The 16,804-nt window shown below is 42.8% G+C and overlaps 1 protein-coding gene and 2 long non-coding RNA genes across 3 annotated transcripts; all 3 read right to left on the minus strand.

Annotated features, from left to right (window-relative positions):
- Positions 1–541: 541 nt before the first annotated feature.
- Positions 542–7,409, minus strand: LOC109195643 (uncharacterized). Its single transcript, XR_003217605.1, has 3 exons — positions 7,374–7,409; positions 2,698–2,895; positions 542–598 (listed from the first exon to the last, which is right to left on the minus strand). It is a non-coding gene; the product is annotated as an uncharacterized LOC109195643 (long non-coding RNA).
- Positions 7,410–8,116: 707 nt separating this feature from the next.
- LOC109195622 (NLR family CARD domain-containing protein 3) lies at positions 8,117–10,856 on the minus strand. Its single transcript, XM_019347871.2, has 3 exons — positions 10,192–10,856; positions 8,509–8,682; positions 8,117–8,318 (listed from the first exon to the last, which is right to left on the minus strand). The coding sequence occupies exons 1-3, from the start codon at positions 10,761–10,763 to the stop codon at positions 8,282–8,284; spliced, it is 783 nt and encodes a 260-aa protein (XP_019203416.1). The 5' UTR covers positions 10,764–10,856; the 3' UTR covers positions 8,117–8,281.
- Positions 10,857–11,963: 1,107 nt separating this feature from the next.
- LOC109195634 (uncharacterized) lies at positions 11,964–15,401 on the minus strand. Its single transcript, XR_002057186.2, has 4 exons — positions 15,343–15,401; positions 13,946–14,225; positions 12,134–12,210; positions 11,964–12,019 (listed from the first exon to the last, which is right to left on the minus strand). It is a non-coding gene; the product is annotated as an uncharacterized LOC109195634 (long non-coding RNA).
- Between the last annotated feature and the right edge of the window lie 1,403 nt (positions 15,402–16,804).

Consider the following 16,804-nt stretch of genomic DNA (forward strand, 5'->3'; position numbering starts at 1 on the left):
TAACCCTGAATGTCAGAGTGTTCCTCCTTCTCTTTCCCATCATTCATGCTGGCAGTGGAGGAGATTTGGATGTTGGACTGTGTTTTGGATGATGTGTGTATGTTTGTGTTGGACTGCTGTCTGTAAAGCAAACGCACATTTTGCTTTGGATTTCAGTGTCAGACAGACTTTAAGGTGGAATGAAGAGTTGGAGAGTTTCACAGTGAATTATCCACTGGAGGATTTTTCTTCTTCTTTGAAGGTTTGAAATGTGAACATTGTTCTGCTGCAGTCAATGGACTAAACCAGAGATCAGAGAGTAACAGACTTTACCATGAAGATCCTCAGTGTGGATCAGTATAATATCAGCCTGATGTCTGCAGTTTAGTGTCAGCACAACTTTCACATCATATTCATCTCAGCACAACTAAAACATGTGACTGACCTCAGAGTTTTAAGTCCACATCCTGGACTCTCCAGGAAACCACACAGATGCTTCACTCCTGAATCCTGCAGCTTGTTGTAGCTCAGGTCCAGCTCTCTCAGATGGGAGGGGTTGGACTTCAGTGCTGCTGCCAGATAATCACAGCTGATCTTTGACAAACCACAGTCCCTCAATCTGTATAAAGAATGAAAGATGTAAGTTTATTAGACAAAGTGTGAGCTTGAAATCATTCAGTGTTTCATCATCTGTTCAGAGCTGAAGAAGGTTCAGAATGTAGAAGTTTAGAAAATGGAAACTCCAAACAGCTGAAGCCAACAGGAAGCAGCTTCAAACAGGAAACTGTGCAGAGTTTCAGACTATATGTCCTGATGCAGCCAGTTGGATTTTGGAGATTTGAATCTCTGTTCTGTGACTAAGTCCTTGAATCATTTCTTCCAGTTGGTCCAACAAGACAGACTAAGTATTGGACATGTGTTGTGGCTCCATTTTCATTCCAACAAGTCATCTTCTGACCTGGACTAACAACACTGGTCTCTATGTGCAGCTGGCTGTGAGACCAGTGCTCAGGGAGCGTCTACAAAGTGCAACACTGAAAGAACATCACACACTCATTTGCTTCCAGCACTTTCACACAAACATCTACTGTCATTATTGTCACCAAACTCTGTGGATCCTTTATTGCAAATTCAAATGGGATCAAATGGTCAGACAAAAGAGGGTTATGAGGAAATATAATGAAATGTTGTGTATTAGCAGCAAGTTATTGAATCATTTTCCTCAGAAACCAAACAAAATGATTGACAAACATGTTTTTACAAACTCAGTGTTGGACTTGGATCAGCAGGATAAGCTGATGTTTAAAGGCATTTGAGTCTCGCTGTATGAGAGTCCAGTTATTCCTCAATATTTATGGATGATGTTCTTTCAGTGTTGCACTTTGTAGACGCTCCCTGAGCCTCACAGCCAGCTGCACATGGACCAGCTGACATTACCCAGCATTAGAGGCGGCTGTAAAAAAATGGATTTTCCTATTTAAATGGTTTTAATTTGAATAAAGCGATGTTGATTCATTCAATCCTGAAAGGATTTTTAATATAAATGTATTTTGCCAGAATCTCAGGTTAAAGCTCCCAAAAGTATTTCAACAACAAGCAAACAGATAAAACAGTAAATGAGAGCAGCTAAACACACAAAGATGGAAACACAGAGCGTGGATCGTTCACTCGACGGCACGTACACGGACACGCCGTCGGGGCTGAAAGTGGACAGCTCACAGATCCTGAAGCTGCAGGTTTCATCTGTCTCCAACCAAAACTGAGTGAACCAGCAGCAAAAGAAGATCCAAACTACGCTTTACGTTTGATGAACATGGTCATGAATTCTCTCTGACTTTGACCTTTACTTCCTGCACAGCTCTCTCTCTCTCAGTGTACTTCAAGAACAGTTTACCTTCAAAAATCTGTTTTCTGCATTATTCACTGCTTATTACGCACCAGTCTGCTGTTGTGTTCACTGCTGTCGGCCTCCGAAAACAAAGCCTCATTTCTGCTGTTCAATACTGAAGAAATTGAAACCTTTTAAAATGATGACAGATTACAAACTCTCAGCTGTGTCTGTAATCAAACCTCTGTAACTTTGCTTCACTTCAGCAGCATCAGCTCATGTTCACATGTTGATTCATGGTTTGCTTCAGTTTTTGATCGACTGCAGAAGATTTTGAAGGTTATCTGCTATAAAAAGCCAGAAGAGGAAAATCTGCTTCATGTGTTTCTGTTTGATCCTCAGTGACTTTGACACAAAGGCCTCTGCTGTGATGATCACACCTCTGATCAAGTCTCACAGTGTCAGCTTTGTTTTTATACATATGGATATGTGCTGATAAATGATCAGAATTAGAATATTTCCCACTGTCTGCTGTGTGCTGTGACCTTTGACCTGCTAAAGACAGTCAGCTGTGGATTATTCATTGTTGTGTCTGATACTTAGAACTGTGAGGAAGAACACTACACAGTTAATCAGGGTCCCCTCTCTCTGAATCAGGAAAGGTGGGCAGGCCGCGTGTGGGCCGCGGGCCATACGTTGAGTCTCACTGTTTGAAATGTGAACATTGTTCTGCTGCAGTCAATGGACTAAACCAGAGAAGAAGAAAACAGACTTTACCATGAAGATCCTCAGTGTGGATCAGTATAATATCAGCCTGATGTCTGCAGTTTAGTGTCAGCACAACTTTCACATCATATTCATCTCAGCACAACTAAAACATGCTGACTGACCTCAGAGTTTCAAGTCCACATCCTGGACTCTCCAGGAAACCACACAGATGCTTCACTCCTGAATCCTGCAGCTTGTTCTTAGTCGACCACCAGGGGAACTCATTACTCAGGTCCAGCTCTCTCAGATGGGAGGGGTTGGACTTCAGTGCTGCTGCCAGATAATCACAGCTGATCTCTGACAAACTACAGTCCTTCAATCTGTATAAAGAATGAAAGATGTAGGTTTATTAGACAAAGTGTGAGCTTGAAATCATTCAGTGTTTCATCATCTGTTCAGAGCTGAAGAAGGTTCAGAATGTAGAAGTTTAGAAAATGGAAACTCCAAACAGCTGAAGCCAACAGGAAGCAGCTTCAAACAAACACAACAAGAGAAAAAACTCTGAATGTTTCACATTAAAGTCGTACATTTCTCATAAAAACAGGACAAAGACTTGAAAAAGTCGTGTTTTTCCTTCCAGGAACCACAAGGCTTCACTTTTAAAGGTGAAGTGTGAAAGAAACGGACATATTTGAAGTCCAACACCTTTTTCCAGTCACATGATTAAAGCAGACAAACTACAAGCTCATTTTCATTCCAACAAGTCATCTTCTGACCTGGACTAACAACACTGGTCTCTATGTGCAGCTGGCTGTGAGACCAGTGCTCAGGGAGCGTCTACAAAGTGCAACACTGAAAGAACATCACACACTCATTTGCTTCCAGCACTTTCACACAAACATCTACTGTCATTATTGTCACCAAACTCTGTGGATCCTTTATTGCAAATTCAAATGGGATCAAATGGTCAGACAAAAGAGGGTTATGAGGAAATATGATGAAATGTTGTGTATTAGCCGCAAGTTATTGAATCATTTTCCTCAGAAACCAAACAAAATGATTGACAAACATGTTTTTACAAACTCAGTGTTGGACTTGGATCAGCAGGATAAGCTGATGTTTAAAGGCATTTGAGTCTCGCTGTATGAGAGTCCAGTTATTCCTCAATATTTATGGATGATGTTCTTTCAGTGTTGCACTTTGTAGACGCTCCCTGAGCCTCACAGCCAGCTGCACATGGACCAGCTGACATTACCCAGCATTAGAGGCGGCTGTAAAAAAATGGATTTTCCTATTTAAATGGTTTAATTTGAATAAAGCGATGTTGATTCATTCAATCCTGAATGGATTTTTAATATAAATGTATTTTGCCAGAATCTCAGCTTAAAGCTCCCAAAAGTATTTCAACAACAAGCAAACAGATAAAACAGTAAATGAGAGCAGCTAAACACACAAAGATGGAAACACAGAGCGTGGATCGTTCACTCGACGGCACGTACACGGACACGCCGTCGGGGCTGAAAGTGGACAGCTCACAGATCCTGAAGCTGCAGGTTTCATCTGTCTCCAACCAAAACTGAGTGAACCAGCAGCAAAAGAAGATCCAAACTACGCTTTACGTTTGATGAACATCGTCATAAATTCTCTCTGACTTTGACCTTTACTTCCTGCACAGCTCTCTCTCTCTCAGTGTACTTCAAGAACAGTTTACCTTCAAAAATCTGTTTTCTGCATTATTCACTGCTTATTACGCACCAGTCTGCTGTTGTGTTCACTGCTGTCGGCCTCCGAAAACAAAGCCTCATTTCTGCTGTTCAATACTGAAGAAATTGAAACCTTTTAAAATGATGACAGATTACAAACTCTCAGCTGTGTCTGTAATCAAACCTCTGTAACTTTGCTTCACTTCAGCAGCATCAGCTCATGTTCACATGTTGATTCATGGTTTGCTTCAGTTTTTGATCGACTGCAGAATATTTTGAAGGTTATCTGCTATAAAAAGCCAGAAGAGGAAAATCTGCTTCATGTGTTTCTGTTTGATCCTCAGTGACTTTGACACAAAGGCCTCTGCTGTGATGATCACACCTCTGATCAAGTCTCACAGTGTTTGTTTTTATACATATGGATATGTGCTGATAAATGATCAGAATTAGAATATTTCCCACTGTCTGCTGTGTGCCGTGACCTTTGACCTGCTAAAGACAGTCAGCTGTGGATTATTCATTGTTGTGTCTGATACTTAGAACTGTGAGGAAGAACACTACACAGTTAATCAGGGTCCCCTCTCTCTGAATCAGGAAAGGTGGGCAGGCCGCGTGTGGGCCGCGGGCCATACGTTGAGTCTCACTGTTTGAAATGTGAACATTGTTCTGCTGCAGTCAATGGACTAAACCAGAGAAGAAGAAAACAGACTTTACCATGAAGATCCTCAGTGTGGATCAGTATAATATCAGCCTGATGTCTGCAGTTTAGTGTCAGCACAACTTTCACATCATATTCATCTCAGCACAACTAAAACATGCTGACTGACCCCAGAGTTTCAAGTCCACATCCTGGACTCTCCAGGAAACCACACAGATGCTTCACTCCTGAATCCTGCAGGTTGTTGTTGTTACTCAGGTCCAGCTCTCTCAGATGGGAGGGGTTGGACTTCAGCGCTGCTGCCAGATAATCACAGCTGATCTTTGACAAACCACAGCTCACCAATCTGTATAAAGAATGAAAGATGTAAGTTTATTAGACAAAGTGTGAGCTTGAAATCATTCAGTGTTTCATCATCTGTTCAGAGCTGAAGAAGGTTCAGAATGTAGAAGTTTAGAAAATGGAAACTCCAAACAGCTGAAGCCAACAGGAAGCAGCTTCAAACAAACACAACAAGAGAAAAAACTCTGAATGTTTCACATTAAAGTCGTACATTTCTCATAAAAACAGGACAAAGACTTGAAAAAGTCGTGTTTTTCCTTCCAGGAACCACAAGGCTTCACTTTTAAAGGTGAAGTGTGAAAGAAACGGACATATTTGAAGTCCAACACCTTTTTCCAGTCACATCATTAAAGCAGACAAACTACAAGCTCATTTTCATTCCAACAAGTCATCTTCTGACCTGGACTAACAACACTGGTCCCTATGTGCAGCTGGCTGTGAGACCAGTGCTCAGGGAGCGTCTACAAAGTGTAACACTGAAAGAACATCACACACTCATTTGCTTCCAGCACTTTCACACAAACATCTACTGTCATTATTGTCACCAAACTCTGTGGATCCTTTATTGCAAATTCAAATGGGATCAAATGGTCAGACAAAAGAGGGTTATGAGGAAATATGATGAAATGTTGTGTATTAGCAGCAAGTTATTGAATCATTTTCCTCAGAAACCAAACAAAATGATTGACAAACATGTTTTTACAAACTCAGTGTTGGACTTGGATCAGCAGGATAAGCTGATGTTTAAAGGCATTTGAGTCTCGCTGTATGAGAGTCCAGTTATTCCTCAATATTTATGGATGATGTTCTTTCAGTGTTGCACTTTGTAGACGCTCCCTGAGCCTCACAGCCAGCTGCACATGGACCAGCTGACATTACCCAGCATTAGAGGCGACTGTAAAAACATGGATTTTCCTATTTAAATGGTTTTAATTTGAATAAAGCGATGTTGATTCATTCAATCCTGAATGGATTTTTAATATAAATGTATTTTGCCAGAATCTCAGGTTAAAGCTCCCAAAAGTATTTCAACAACAAGCAAACAGATAAAACAGTAAATGAGAGCAGCTAAACACACAAAGATGGAAACACAGAGCGTGGATCGTTCACTCGACGGCACGTACACGGACACGCCGTCGGGGCTGAAAGTGGACAGCTCACAGATCCTGAAGCTGCAGGTTTCATCTGTCTCCAACCAAAACTGAGTGAACCAGCAGCAAAAGAAGATCCAAACTACGCTTTACGTTTGATGAACATGGTCATGAATTCTCTCTGACTTTGACCTTTACTTCCTGCACAGCTCTCTCTCTCTCAGTGTACTTCAAGAACAGTTTACCTTCAAAAATCTGTTTTCTGCATTATTCACTGCTTATTACGCACCAGTCTGCTGTTGTGTTCACTGCTGTCGGCCTCCGAAAACAAAGCCTCATTTCTGCTGTTCAATACTGAAGAAATTGAAAGCTTTTAAAATGATGACAGATTACAAACTCTCAGCTGTGTCTGTAATCAAACCTCTGTAACTTTGCTTCACTTCAGCAGCATCAGCTCATGTTCACATGTTGATTCATGGTTTGCTTCAGTTTTTGATCGACTGCAGAATATTTTGAAGGTTATCTGCTATAAAAAGCCAGAAGAGGAAAATCTGCTTCATGTGTTTCTGTTTGATCCTCAGTGACTTTGACACAAAGGCCTCTGCTGTGATGATCACACCTCTGATCAAGTCTCACAGTGTTTGTTTTTATACATATGGATATGTGCTGATAAATGATCAGAATTAGAATATTTCCCACTGTCTGCTGTGTGCCGTGACCTTTGACCTGCTAAAGACAGTCAGCTGTGGATTATTCATTGTTGTGTCTGATCCTTAGAACTGTGAGGAAGAACACTACACAGTTAATCAGGGTCCCCTCTCTCTGAATCAGGAAAGGTGGGCAGGCCGCGTGTGGGCCGCGGGCCATACGTTGAGTCTCACTATTTGAAATGTGAACATTGTTCTGCTGCAGTCAATGGACTAAACCAGAGAAGAAGAAAACAGACTTTACCATGAAGATCCTCAGTGTGGATCAGTATAATATCAGCCTGATGTCTGCAGTTTAGTGTCAGCACAACTTTCACATCATATTCATCTCAGCACAACTAAAACATGCTGACTGACCTCAGAGTTTCAAGTCCACATCCTGGACTCTCCAGGAAACCACACAGATGCTTCACTCCTGAATCCTGCAGGTTTTTGTTGTTACTCAGGTCCAGCTCTCTCAGATGGGAGGGGTTGGACTTCAGTGCTGCTGCTAGATAATCACAGCTGATCTGTGACAAACTACAGTCCATCAATCTGTATAAAGAATGAAAGATGTAAGTTTATTAGACAAAGTGCTTGAAATCATTCAGTGTTTCATCATCTGTTCAGAGCTGAAGAAGGTTCAGAATGTAGAAGTTTAGAAAATGAGAACAAGAGAAAAAACTCTGAATGTTTCACATTAAAGTCGTACATTTATCATAAAAACAGGACAAAGACTTGAAAAAGTCGTGTTTTTCCTTCCAGGAACCACAAGGCTTCACTTTTAAAGGTGAAGTGTGAAAGAAACGGACATATTTGAAGTCCAACACCTTTTTCCAGTCACATGATTAAAGCAGACAAACTACAAGCTCATTTTCATTCCAACAAGTCATCTTCTGACCTGGACTAACAACACTGGTCTCTATGTGCAGCTGGCTGTGAGACCAGTGCTCAGGGAGCGTCTACAAAGTGCAACACTGAAAGAACATCACACACTCATTTGCTTCCAGCACTTTCACACAAACATCTACTGTCATTACTGTCAGCAAACTCTGTGGATCCTTTATTGCAAATTCAAATGGGATCAAATGGTCAGACAAAAGAGGGTTATGAGGAAATATGATGAAATGTGGGTACTTCAAGCGTGCGGTCTCTTAATTGGGACACAGACACTAATTTGCTTTCAGCACTGACTTCATCTTCACTGACTGATGGAGCACAACATGAACCTGTGGAGGCTGAAACACTGTCCTGTCAAACATCTCCCCGTCACCACTCCACTTCTGTCAGCCTTTAAATGAACCCTGCTCAAGTCTGTCACTTCTGTTTGGAGCCAAAAGGAAAAACTGTTGTTCAGTCGTTTGGAAAGACACAACATTTCTGAAAGCACTCAAACTTCTTCACATTTGTCTTCAGACACATCCTGAACATTTAGGAACTAAAGACAGTTTCAAACATCAATCAAAGACCTGAAATATAGAAAAACAACATCAGCCGCAGTCAGTGAACTCACCTCAGAGTCTCCAGTCGACAGTTTGGACTCTCCAGTCCAGCACACAGAAGCTTCACTGCTGAATCCTGCAGCTTGTTCTCACTCATGTCCAGCTCTGTCAGATGGGAGGGGTTGGACTTCAGAGCTGAGGCCACAACTTCACAGTGAGACTCTGAGAGTCGACACTGAGTCAGTCTGTGATGATAGAAAATATAAAATGTGTTATTATAAAAGCAGAAATCTGCATCATAAACACAGACTGAATGTATATGAAGACAAAACAGAGAGAGGTCATAATCTGATGAATCTGCTCTTCACATCTGTGCTTCAGCTCCTCTTACTGTGTTTGACATGACACAACGATTGAGTCTCTCTCAGACCTGCAGACTTTTAATGAGAATCTTTGTTTGGCTTTAATCTGCAGATGAAGGAGGAAGATGGTGTCACATTTAGGCTTCCATAATGTCCACAGTCTGTCACTGAGATCTGATCCAGAGTCAGAGTGAAGACACACATTTGGACTGTTTCCTGTTTTGACTCCAGAACATTTTGAATGAGTTCAGCTCAGTGAAGAGTTCCAGCTGGAAAGATGATCTCTGTTTGCTACCTGCTGTCAGGTACGACTGTTCACGTCCACACGCAGGAAAAACCTGCTGACTGTTACCAAACGGAGCAGAAATCTCATCACTGGACAATAATGATGAATGAACTCAGAGCTGCTGATATCAGATCTGATTTCAGGGGAACTAAACAAAGAAATGATTGGCTCATTTTAGCTTTCTGAGCCATTATCTGCTGGTGTGTCGCTAGTTGGCAGAAAATGATTTGTATTCCTGTTCAGGGCTTCAGTGTTTATGAGTCCAGATCCAGGTGACAGCAAGTCCAAATGATGTTACCTGTCTGTGTCCAGCAGCAGCCTGTATTCACTTTGAATATTGTTATAACCTGACATGGATCAGTTTGTCTTTGATTGGTTTGTAAATGTCACTGTTTCCATTGGACCTGAGTGACGGTACAAAGACAGAGAGGGAGAGAAAGGAGAGAGAGGATGGAGACAGCAAAGAGAGAGCAAACACAAACAGGTGAGAGTGGACAGGTGACCAAGGTCAGCAACCAATCAGAGAGCTTCTGTCTGACCCACAGTCACTGATGATGACTGCACATAACCAAGCAGTGTGTTACTCTGATATCAAATATGGATCCTGCTCTTATAATAATGATCATCAGATGATATTATTGTGTTATTTTGTAGCTGAATACGATGTTTGTGTGATTATCAGTGAAAGAAGCAGTGAGGAGGATGGAGAGAGAGAGAGGACAGAGGGTGAAGTTAGAAACACTAAAAGGATTTTTCATGGATTTCATGGATGATTTGAGTGATTTCCAGCAGGACACTTAAACATGTCAGTGGACGTCCTAAAGAACATATTCACTGATATGAAACGTGTCATTGAACAGGATTAATATCAGTGGAAACATGGTGGAAACAGCTGTGACTGCATGGATGTGACACACTTCAAATCTGTTCTCCACTCTTGGATTTGGGATCCATGGAGCTGCTGCTGAGTCTGTACAATAAAGGATGGTGTGGAAGGTTGCAGCGTACGGACACAAACACTTTGTGCTTACAATCTGATTTTATTTTCAAAATTAAACTACTGACCTACACTGATCAATGATGTTAATGATCACATCTGGACTCACCGAGCCTTTCTGTAGTTCCTCACAGCTGGAATCAGTCTACATCGTCCCCGCTCTGATGTTTTGTACTCCTGCAGGTCCAACTCATCCAGAACCTCCTCTGACATCTGCAGCATGAAGGCCACAGCTGAGCACTGGATCTCAGAGAGTTTCTTCTTTGATCTGTTCTTTGACGTCAGGAACTCTTGGATCTCCTGATGTACTGAGAGGTCGTTCATCTCCATCAGACAGTGGAAGATGTTGATGCTTCTGTCAGGAGAGATTTCATCACTGTTCATCTCCTTCAGGTTGTTGATGACTCTCTGGATGGTTCCTGGACTGATCTCTGTCTGACCCAGCAGACCTACTAAGAGTCTCTGGTTGGACTCCAGACAGAGGCCATGAAGGAAGCGAACAAACAGGTCCAGGTGGCCATTTTTACTCTGGAGGGATTTCTCCATGACTCTCCTCAGAAATACATCAAGTGATTGGAGATCTTTGTTATCAAAAAGACTGGAAATCATCTTGGTCAAAGATTTTGGTTTAAGGAAGTTCTTCAGCACCTCTGTCTTCCTGTTGGTGTGACAGTGGAACATGTAGACTGCAGCCAGAAACTCCTGAATGCTCAGATGAACAAAGCAGTAGACTGGTTTCTGGAAGATCACACACTCTCTTTTGAAGATCTCTGTACAAACTCCTGAGTACACCGAGGCCTCTGTCACATCCAGACCACACTGCTCCAGGTCTTCTTGGTAGAACATGATGTTTCCTTTCTCCAGATGTTCAAACGCCAGCCTCCCCAGCTTCAGAAGAACTTCCCTGTCAGCCTCCGTCAGCTCCTGTGGACTCGTCTCATGTCCCTCATGGTACTTGTTCTTCTTCCTCTTTGTCTGAACCAGCAGGAAGTGTGAGTACATGTCAGTCAGGGTCTTGGGCAGCTCTCCTCTCTGCTCTGTAGTCAACATGTGCTCCAGAACTGTAGCAGTGATCCAGCAGAAGACTGGGATACTACACATGATGTGGAGGCTCCTGGATGTCTTCATGTGGGAGATGATTCTGCTGGACAGCTCTTCATCACTGAATCTCCTCCTGAAGTACTCCTCCTTCTGGGCGTCAGTGAAGCCTCGTACTTCTGTTAGCCTGTCAACACATGTAGGAGGGATCTGATTGGCTGCTGCAGGTCGGGAAGTTATCCAGACGAGAGCCGAGGGAAGCAGATTCCCCTGGATGAGGTTTGTCAGCAGCTGGCTGACTGATGACTTCTGTGTGACATCAGACAGCAGCTTCCTGTTGGTGAAATCCAATGAAAGTCTGCTTTCATCCAGGCCGTCAAAGATGAACAAAAGCTGAGAGACAGCCAGCTTCTCTGCTGTGACCTTCTGTAATGTTGGATGGAAAACATGGAGCAGCTCCAGAAGACTGTACTGCTCATCTCTGATCAGGTTCAGCTCCCTGAATGAAAGCAGAACCACCACACTGACATGTTGGTTCTCCAAGCCCTCTGCCCAGTCCAGAGTGAACTTCTGCACTGAGAAGGTTTTTCCAACACCAGCCACGCCGTTGGTCAGAACCACTCTGATGGGTCTCTGTTGGTCAGGTAAGGCTTTAAAGATGTCCTGGCACCTGATTGGAGCGTCATGGAGGGCGTCCATCTTGGAAGCTGTCTCCAGCTGCCTCACCTCATGTTGGGTATGAACCTCTTCACTCTGTCCCTCTGTGATGTAGAGCTCAGTGTAGATCCTGTTGAGGAGGGCTCTACTTCCTGTTTCATCACTTCCTTCAGTCACACGTTCACATCTCCTCCTCAGACTGATCTTATGTTCATCTAAAACCTCCTGCAGACCAACATCTGCTGAAGAAAGAAAAACAATGAGACTAAAGAGAAAGAAAACTCTTCAATGTCTGAACAACACAAGAGTCCAGTTTTCAGAAATGAGTCCATCAGCAGACAGATGTTCAGTCTTACTTTGTACACAGCTGCTCTGACTGGCTGTCTGCAGTCCAGCTCTGCTTCTGGATCTTTCTCCACACTGTGCAGAAGCTCTGATGGTGACACAGAAAAGTAAAAGTGGAGATACTTCTGTCCACCTTTGATTAGACTCATTATAAAAAGGAAAAGTTTGAACACAGTCATGTTTCCAGTTCACTGACTTACATTTATTCCATGGACACTCACTCTAACCTGAACCACAGCTACAACCCAACATTGTTGAGGCCTCATCTCCTCCTTTCCTGACTGTAGAGCTTAAATATGCAACAACCAACAAATAAAAGAATTTGGTTCATTTCAAAGAAATTCACACGGTGACCAAGTAAAGTAACCGTAGTAAAGGAGACAACATCCCGTTGATGGTGGGATTATTTGAAAGATTTGCTTTAGTCACGTCACCAAATGCAGTTGAACCACCCGTGGATCCATGTTTGACCATCTACCACTCTGAGCTCTGCTTTTTAATCATTTTATTATTATCATCATTCATTTATTCATTCTTTGGAGGGGGGCTATTTCCTAATGCCGCCCTAATAAGGTGATGTTCAAGGGGAAATATAACAGAAACTCTTTCAGTGTTATTCATGAATAAATTAACAGATAAACTGTGAAGAAGAAAAAACTGAGATTTAAAGGAGAGAGTGAGAAACTTGATCATCCATCCTCATAATCCATGTTCATCAGTATCTGCTGTGACCATCCTGCAGTAATAACTACAAGTCTACATTTCTGTGACTGTTGATCAATCACAGCAGGAATCTGAGCTCATCTCTGCACACAGAGCAGCTTCAGCTCTGGGATAAACTGCTCGCTTCACGTCCTTCTCAGCTCACAGACACTCATCCTCATATTTTCCTTTAACATTTGATGGTATAATTCATCTGAGTTTACACTTTATCTGCATAAATACAGAAAAACAGACCCAAACACCATAAACCATCAGTTTCACCATGTAGAATATATTGTTGTTTCCTTGCTTTTAATTCAGAGAAAAACTCTGATTTTGATTTTCTCTGTTCTCTTTGCCACAGCCCATCCCAGCAGCAGCTGAAGCAGCTGACTGTCACAACACTGAATAACCCGGCTGGCACACATGTTAATGTTAGCCATTTAAATATTAGCAGTTAGCTGAGGCCACAAGAAGAAGAGGCCCTAGAAGAACAATGGATGATAAGATTAGATTTTCAAGACTAGGCAGAGACGTGTTTTCCTTTACTGTCTCTTACAGAGGAGGGAGCAGATACCAGACGAGGTCACGGAGGTACGGGGAGGATTGGCAGCAGACAGCAAGACTGCCACGTCCATGCGAGAGAGCGATGGCTACGATAATCTCTGTTTTTGTCTCACTATATAATGTTGTACAGCCCATTTGAGGGTTCTCCTCTCTGTGAACCAGATGCTTGATTTCACACAGAGGTCCACCAACTGAATTTGATCAGTTATGGAACGATTTACCTCGACAGGCTCCTTCACTCGCTGCTTTTAAACCTCCTTTAAAACACACTTTTACTCCCTGACCTTTGACCCAGTGTGACATGTTGACTCACTACCTCAGACAGCTTAAAAATAGTCTTTTTGGTTTTTGGTGCTGCCTAAAAGAACCGTAAAATATCTGTCCTATATACAGTTATGTTCATATATTTTTGTACTACATCAGGAAACTCAAAAATATAGTTTGTAATATTTTAATATTTTAATTATTTTTAAAACTGTTTTTGTCATTTTTCTTCTCCCATTGCATCAAAAATCATTATTTACACTGAATAAATGAGTCAGCAGCTCTCTTACATTGTTGCTGCAGGTTCATTACTGAACCATGGAGGTTCTTCTTTAGACCAGTCACTCCTCACAGACACACAGCTGGATGCTGCAGGTTCATTACTGAACTCTGGAGGTCTTTCTTTGGACCGGTCTCTCCTCACAAACACACGGCTGGATGGTGCAGGTTCATTACTGAACACTGGAGGTCTTTCTTTGGACTGGTCTCTCCTCACAGACACACAGCTGGATGCTGCAGATCCTGCTCCATCCTCTTCCTCCATCTTCTTGATGTCAGGGTGGAGTTAGTCTGAGAGGCAAACACACACACTCAGAGGTGCTGTTGTACTGGAAGCATCACACTGACGGGTTTCTAAAGTTCTCATTGATCATTTCATGGAGTTTCTGTGGTAAACACTGTCCTGTGACGTATGTGTTATGGTGAGGGTCATGAGGGCTAACCAGCCCCACTCCTTACTCCTCATATTTCAGCCTGAAGCACAAGAACAGCCTCAACCTAACCAGGAGGCTGTAACCTCAAAGGGACTTCATGGTTAGAAATAAAGGTTCAATGAAATGAAGCAGATCATAAAAACATGAGTTCCAACTTTAAAAGAAGCATCCACACGATGACGGCACAGCAGAGGAGCACTTTCTCTAACACACTGATTCAGTTCCACTGACACAAGGACACACACAGGAAGGCACACACACACAAGCCTTTATAAGAAACAACACAATCACCTGCGCTTGTCAATCCAAGTCCTTAGCCCATGAGCCCGCGGTATCACACCACAGATATTCCCTTACTTTGAAAAAATAAAGACAGTTTTCAGAACAGACCTGATGTTTATGCTACAGCCTGTTTACCAATATAATCAATATCAGATATCAGAGCAACAGAAACCTCGGTGATCAGGACGCTGGGACTGAGAACAGGAAGTGGCTCAAACGTCACAGTTTCATGACGTCAGCCTGAACTCCACTCACCGAGTTTCTGTCGCCATTGTAGTTTTTAAAGTCCCGTGATAAAGGCGGGTCTTTCTGTGGATCCGCACGCTCATTGGCTAATAGCTCGAGATTGACACATCGTTATCCAATGAGCGTGCGGGAACTTCCGACATAAAGTTGTTTCCTTTGAAAAACCAAAGTCTGATTATTTTTGCCTCCACTGACGGAGCCTGTTGTTCCCGCCACAGAGACACAGTAATGTCAGAGCGGTGTTAACACTCACCCTGCCTCAGCACAGCTCTCACTCTCCTCCTGCTCTCTCACACTAAACGGAGGCTCAGCTAAACTCACTTCCTCTCTACTTACAGGAAACCAGCGCTCAGAGGAGCCGACCGGCCTCACGTTTCACCCACAGACACGAACAGCGTGGAATTATTTTATGTCATAAGAAGAAACATATTCATGTTAACACTCACCTGCCTCAGCTCCACCTTCCTCCTCCTGCTGCTCTGAACGGAGGCTCAATACTTTCACTTTCACTGCTCCTCCCTAAACACAGAGGCTGCTGGGACTTGTAGTTTTTCCTTCCGGTGCGGTCTTCCTCTTTGTTTGTGTTCAGGTTATTTCGATCATGTAAACATCAACAGAACACAGACTTTGTATGTCGAGGTGGGTAGGAGGGTTTGAGGGTTTGGGGAGGGGTCAGAAGGAAGAGGTCTCTCAGTCTTAACAATCCAAATTGATGGCGTTGCATCTTTCAACGTGTTTGTGGGTCGATTTGGATGCTCCAGGTGTGAGAGCAGCCACTCAGCCTCTACTGCAGATGTGTGTCACAAGCAGTGTTGGGACTAACGCGTTATTAAGTAACGCGTTACAGTAACTACGTTATTATCGTGGTAACGAGCACGGTAACTAGTTATTATGCCAAAACCAGGAACGCGTTACTCGTTACTGGGATTTAGATAGGCTCGTTACTCGTTACTTCGTGTGGTGGATATCGCGGAGCTTCCACAGATTCAATAACATTAGCAAGTGGTGGAAGCCAGCAGGTGGATGAAGGAAAAGGGAGGCAAGAAGAGAGACCCCAGGCAGCCGCCGGTCCGTGTGTCAGGTGAACTGAACTTCAGGTAAGAAGTTATGACCTGCAGTCTATCTGGGTCAGATATAAACCAAGTTTAGGTGGAGTTTATTTTCGGTATGCTGACTTTTTCGTACTGCGTGCTAGCTAGCATGACGGAGTTTTTATACAGCTGGGTGGGTGCTATGTTACTGATGTTGAACTTTATTTTGTTCATACGGTTAATTATTAGAGTTGCCAAAGTTGCCAACCGTCCCCTAAAAAACGCGTAATATTATTCAGAGAAAATACTACGCGTTTCGTATTGAGGTGAAAAGGAACACAGTTTGTCCCGGACTTCAGCTACAATGAAAAAGACACAAAGCTGAAGCTGCACAGCTGTCTCTTCTTCTCTCATTCTCTCCTCTCCCGTTTCTACTTCAATCACGAAACTGATCAATGATCAGCTGATCGGCTTTTCTCTCTTGTTTATTTATCGCTCACTTTGCGCCAGAAAGAGGAAACCAGCGGATGTCGCGCTAAACAGCAGCAGCACCTTTAAGCTTGATCAGCTGTTGTTAGAATTTATTTAATATTAATTTCTAGTATCAACTGATGTTTGCTGGAGCCACAGCTGTAAAGCTGCTGGCCATGATATCGGTTTGTATATCTGGTGAGAGGGAAACATGCAGATGAAACCAGGAGATGTCCTTACTGAATCATCAGATGTGAACAGGTGATGGAGAAACAGGTTTACCTTTTAGGTGACATGAATGAGTTGAAGGGAAGTTATGAACTGTTTCTGAGAGACAAATAACACCAGGAACCTTTTCTATGTAGCTGACAGCTGGTAACTGTGCAGGGGCGGATCTAGCAAAGTG

Source organism: Oreochromis niloticus, unplaced genomic scaffold (genome assembly GCF_001858045.2).
Source record: "Oreochromis niloticus isolate F11D_XX unplaced genomic scaffold, O_niloticus_UMD_NMBU tig00001726_pilon, whole genome shotgun sequence".
Lineage (NCBI taxonomy): Eukaryota > Metazoa > Chordata > Actinopteri > Cichliformes > Cichlidae > Oreochromis > Oreochromis niloticus.

Bases quoted from the DNA above. Each gene is read 5' to 3' on its own strand.
- LOC109195622 (XM_019347871.2), bottom strand. From the start codon at position 10,763: ATGTTCCACTGTCACACCAACAGGAAGACAGAGGTGCTGAAGAACTTC. The intron at 8,683-10,191 runs GTGAGTCCAGAT...CTATCATCACAG, and splicing joins AGGAACTACAGAAAGGCTCG to ACTGACTCAGTGTCGACTCT. The intron at 8,319-8,508 runs GTGAGTTCACTG...GGCTCCAAACAG, and splicing joins TGTCGACTGGAGACTCTGAG to AAGTGACAGACTTGAGCAGG.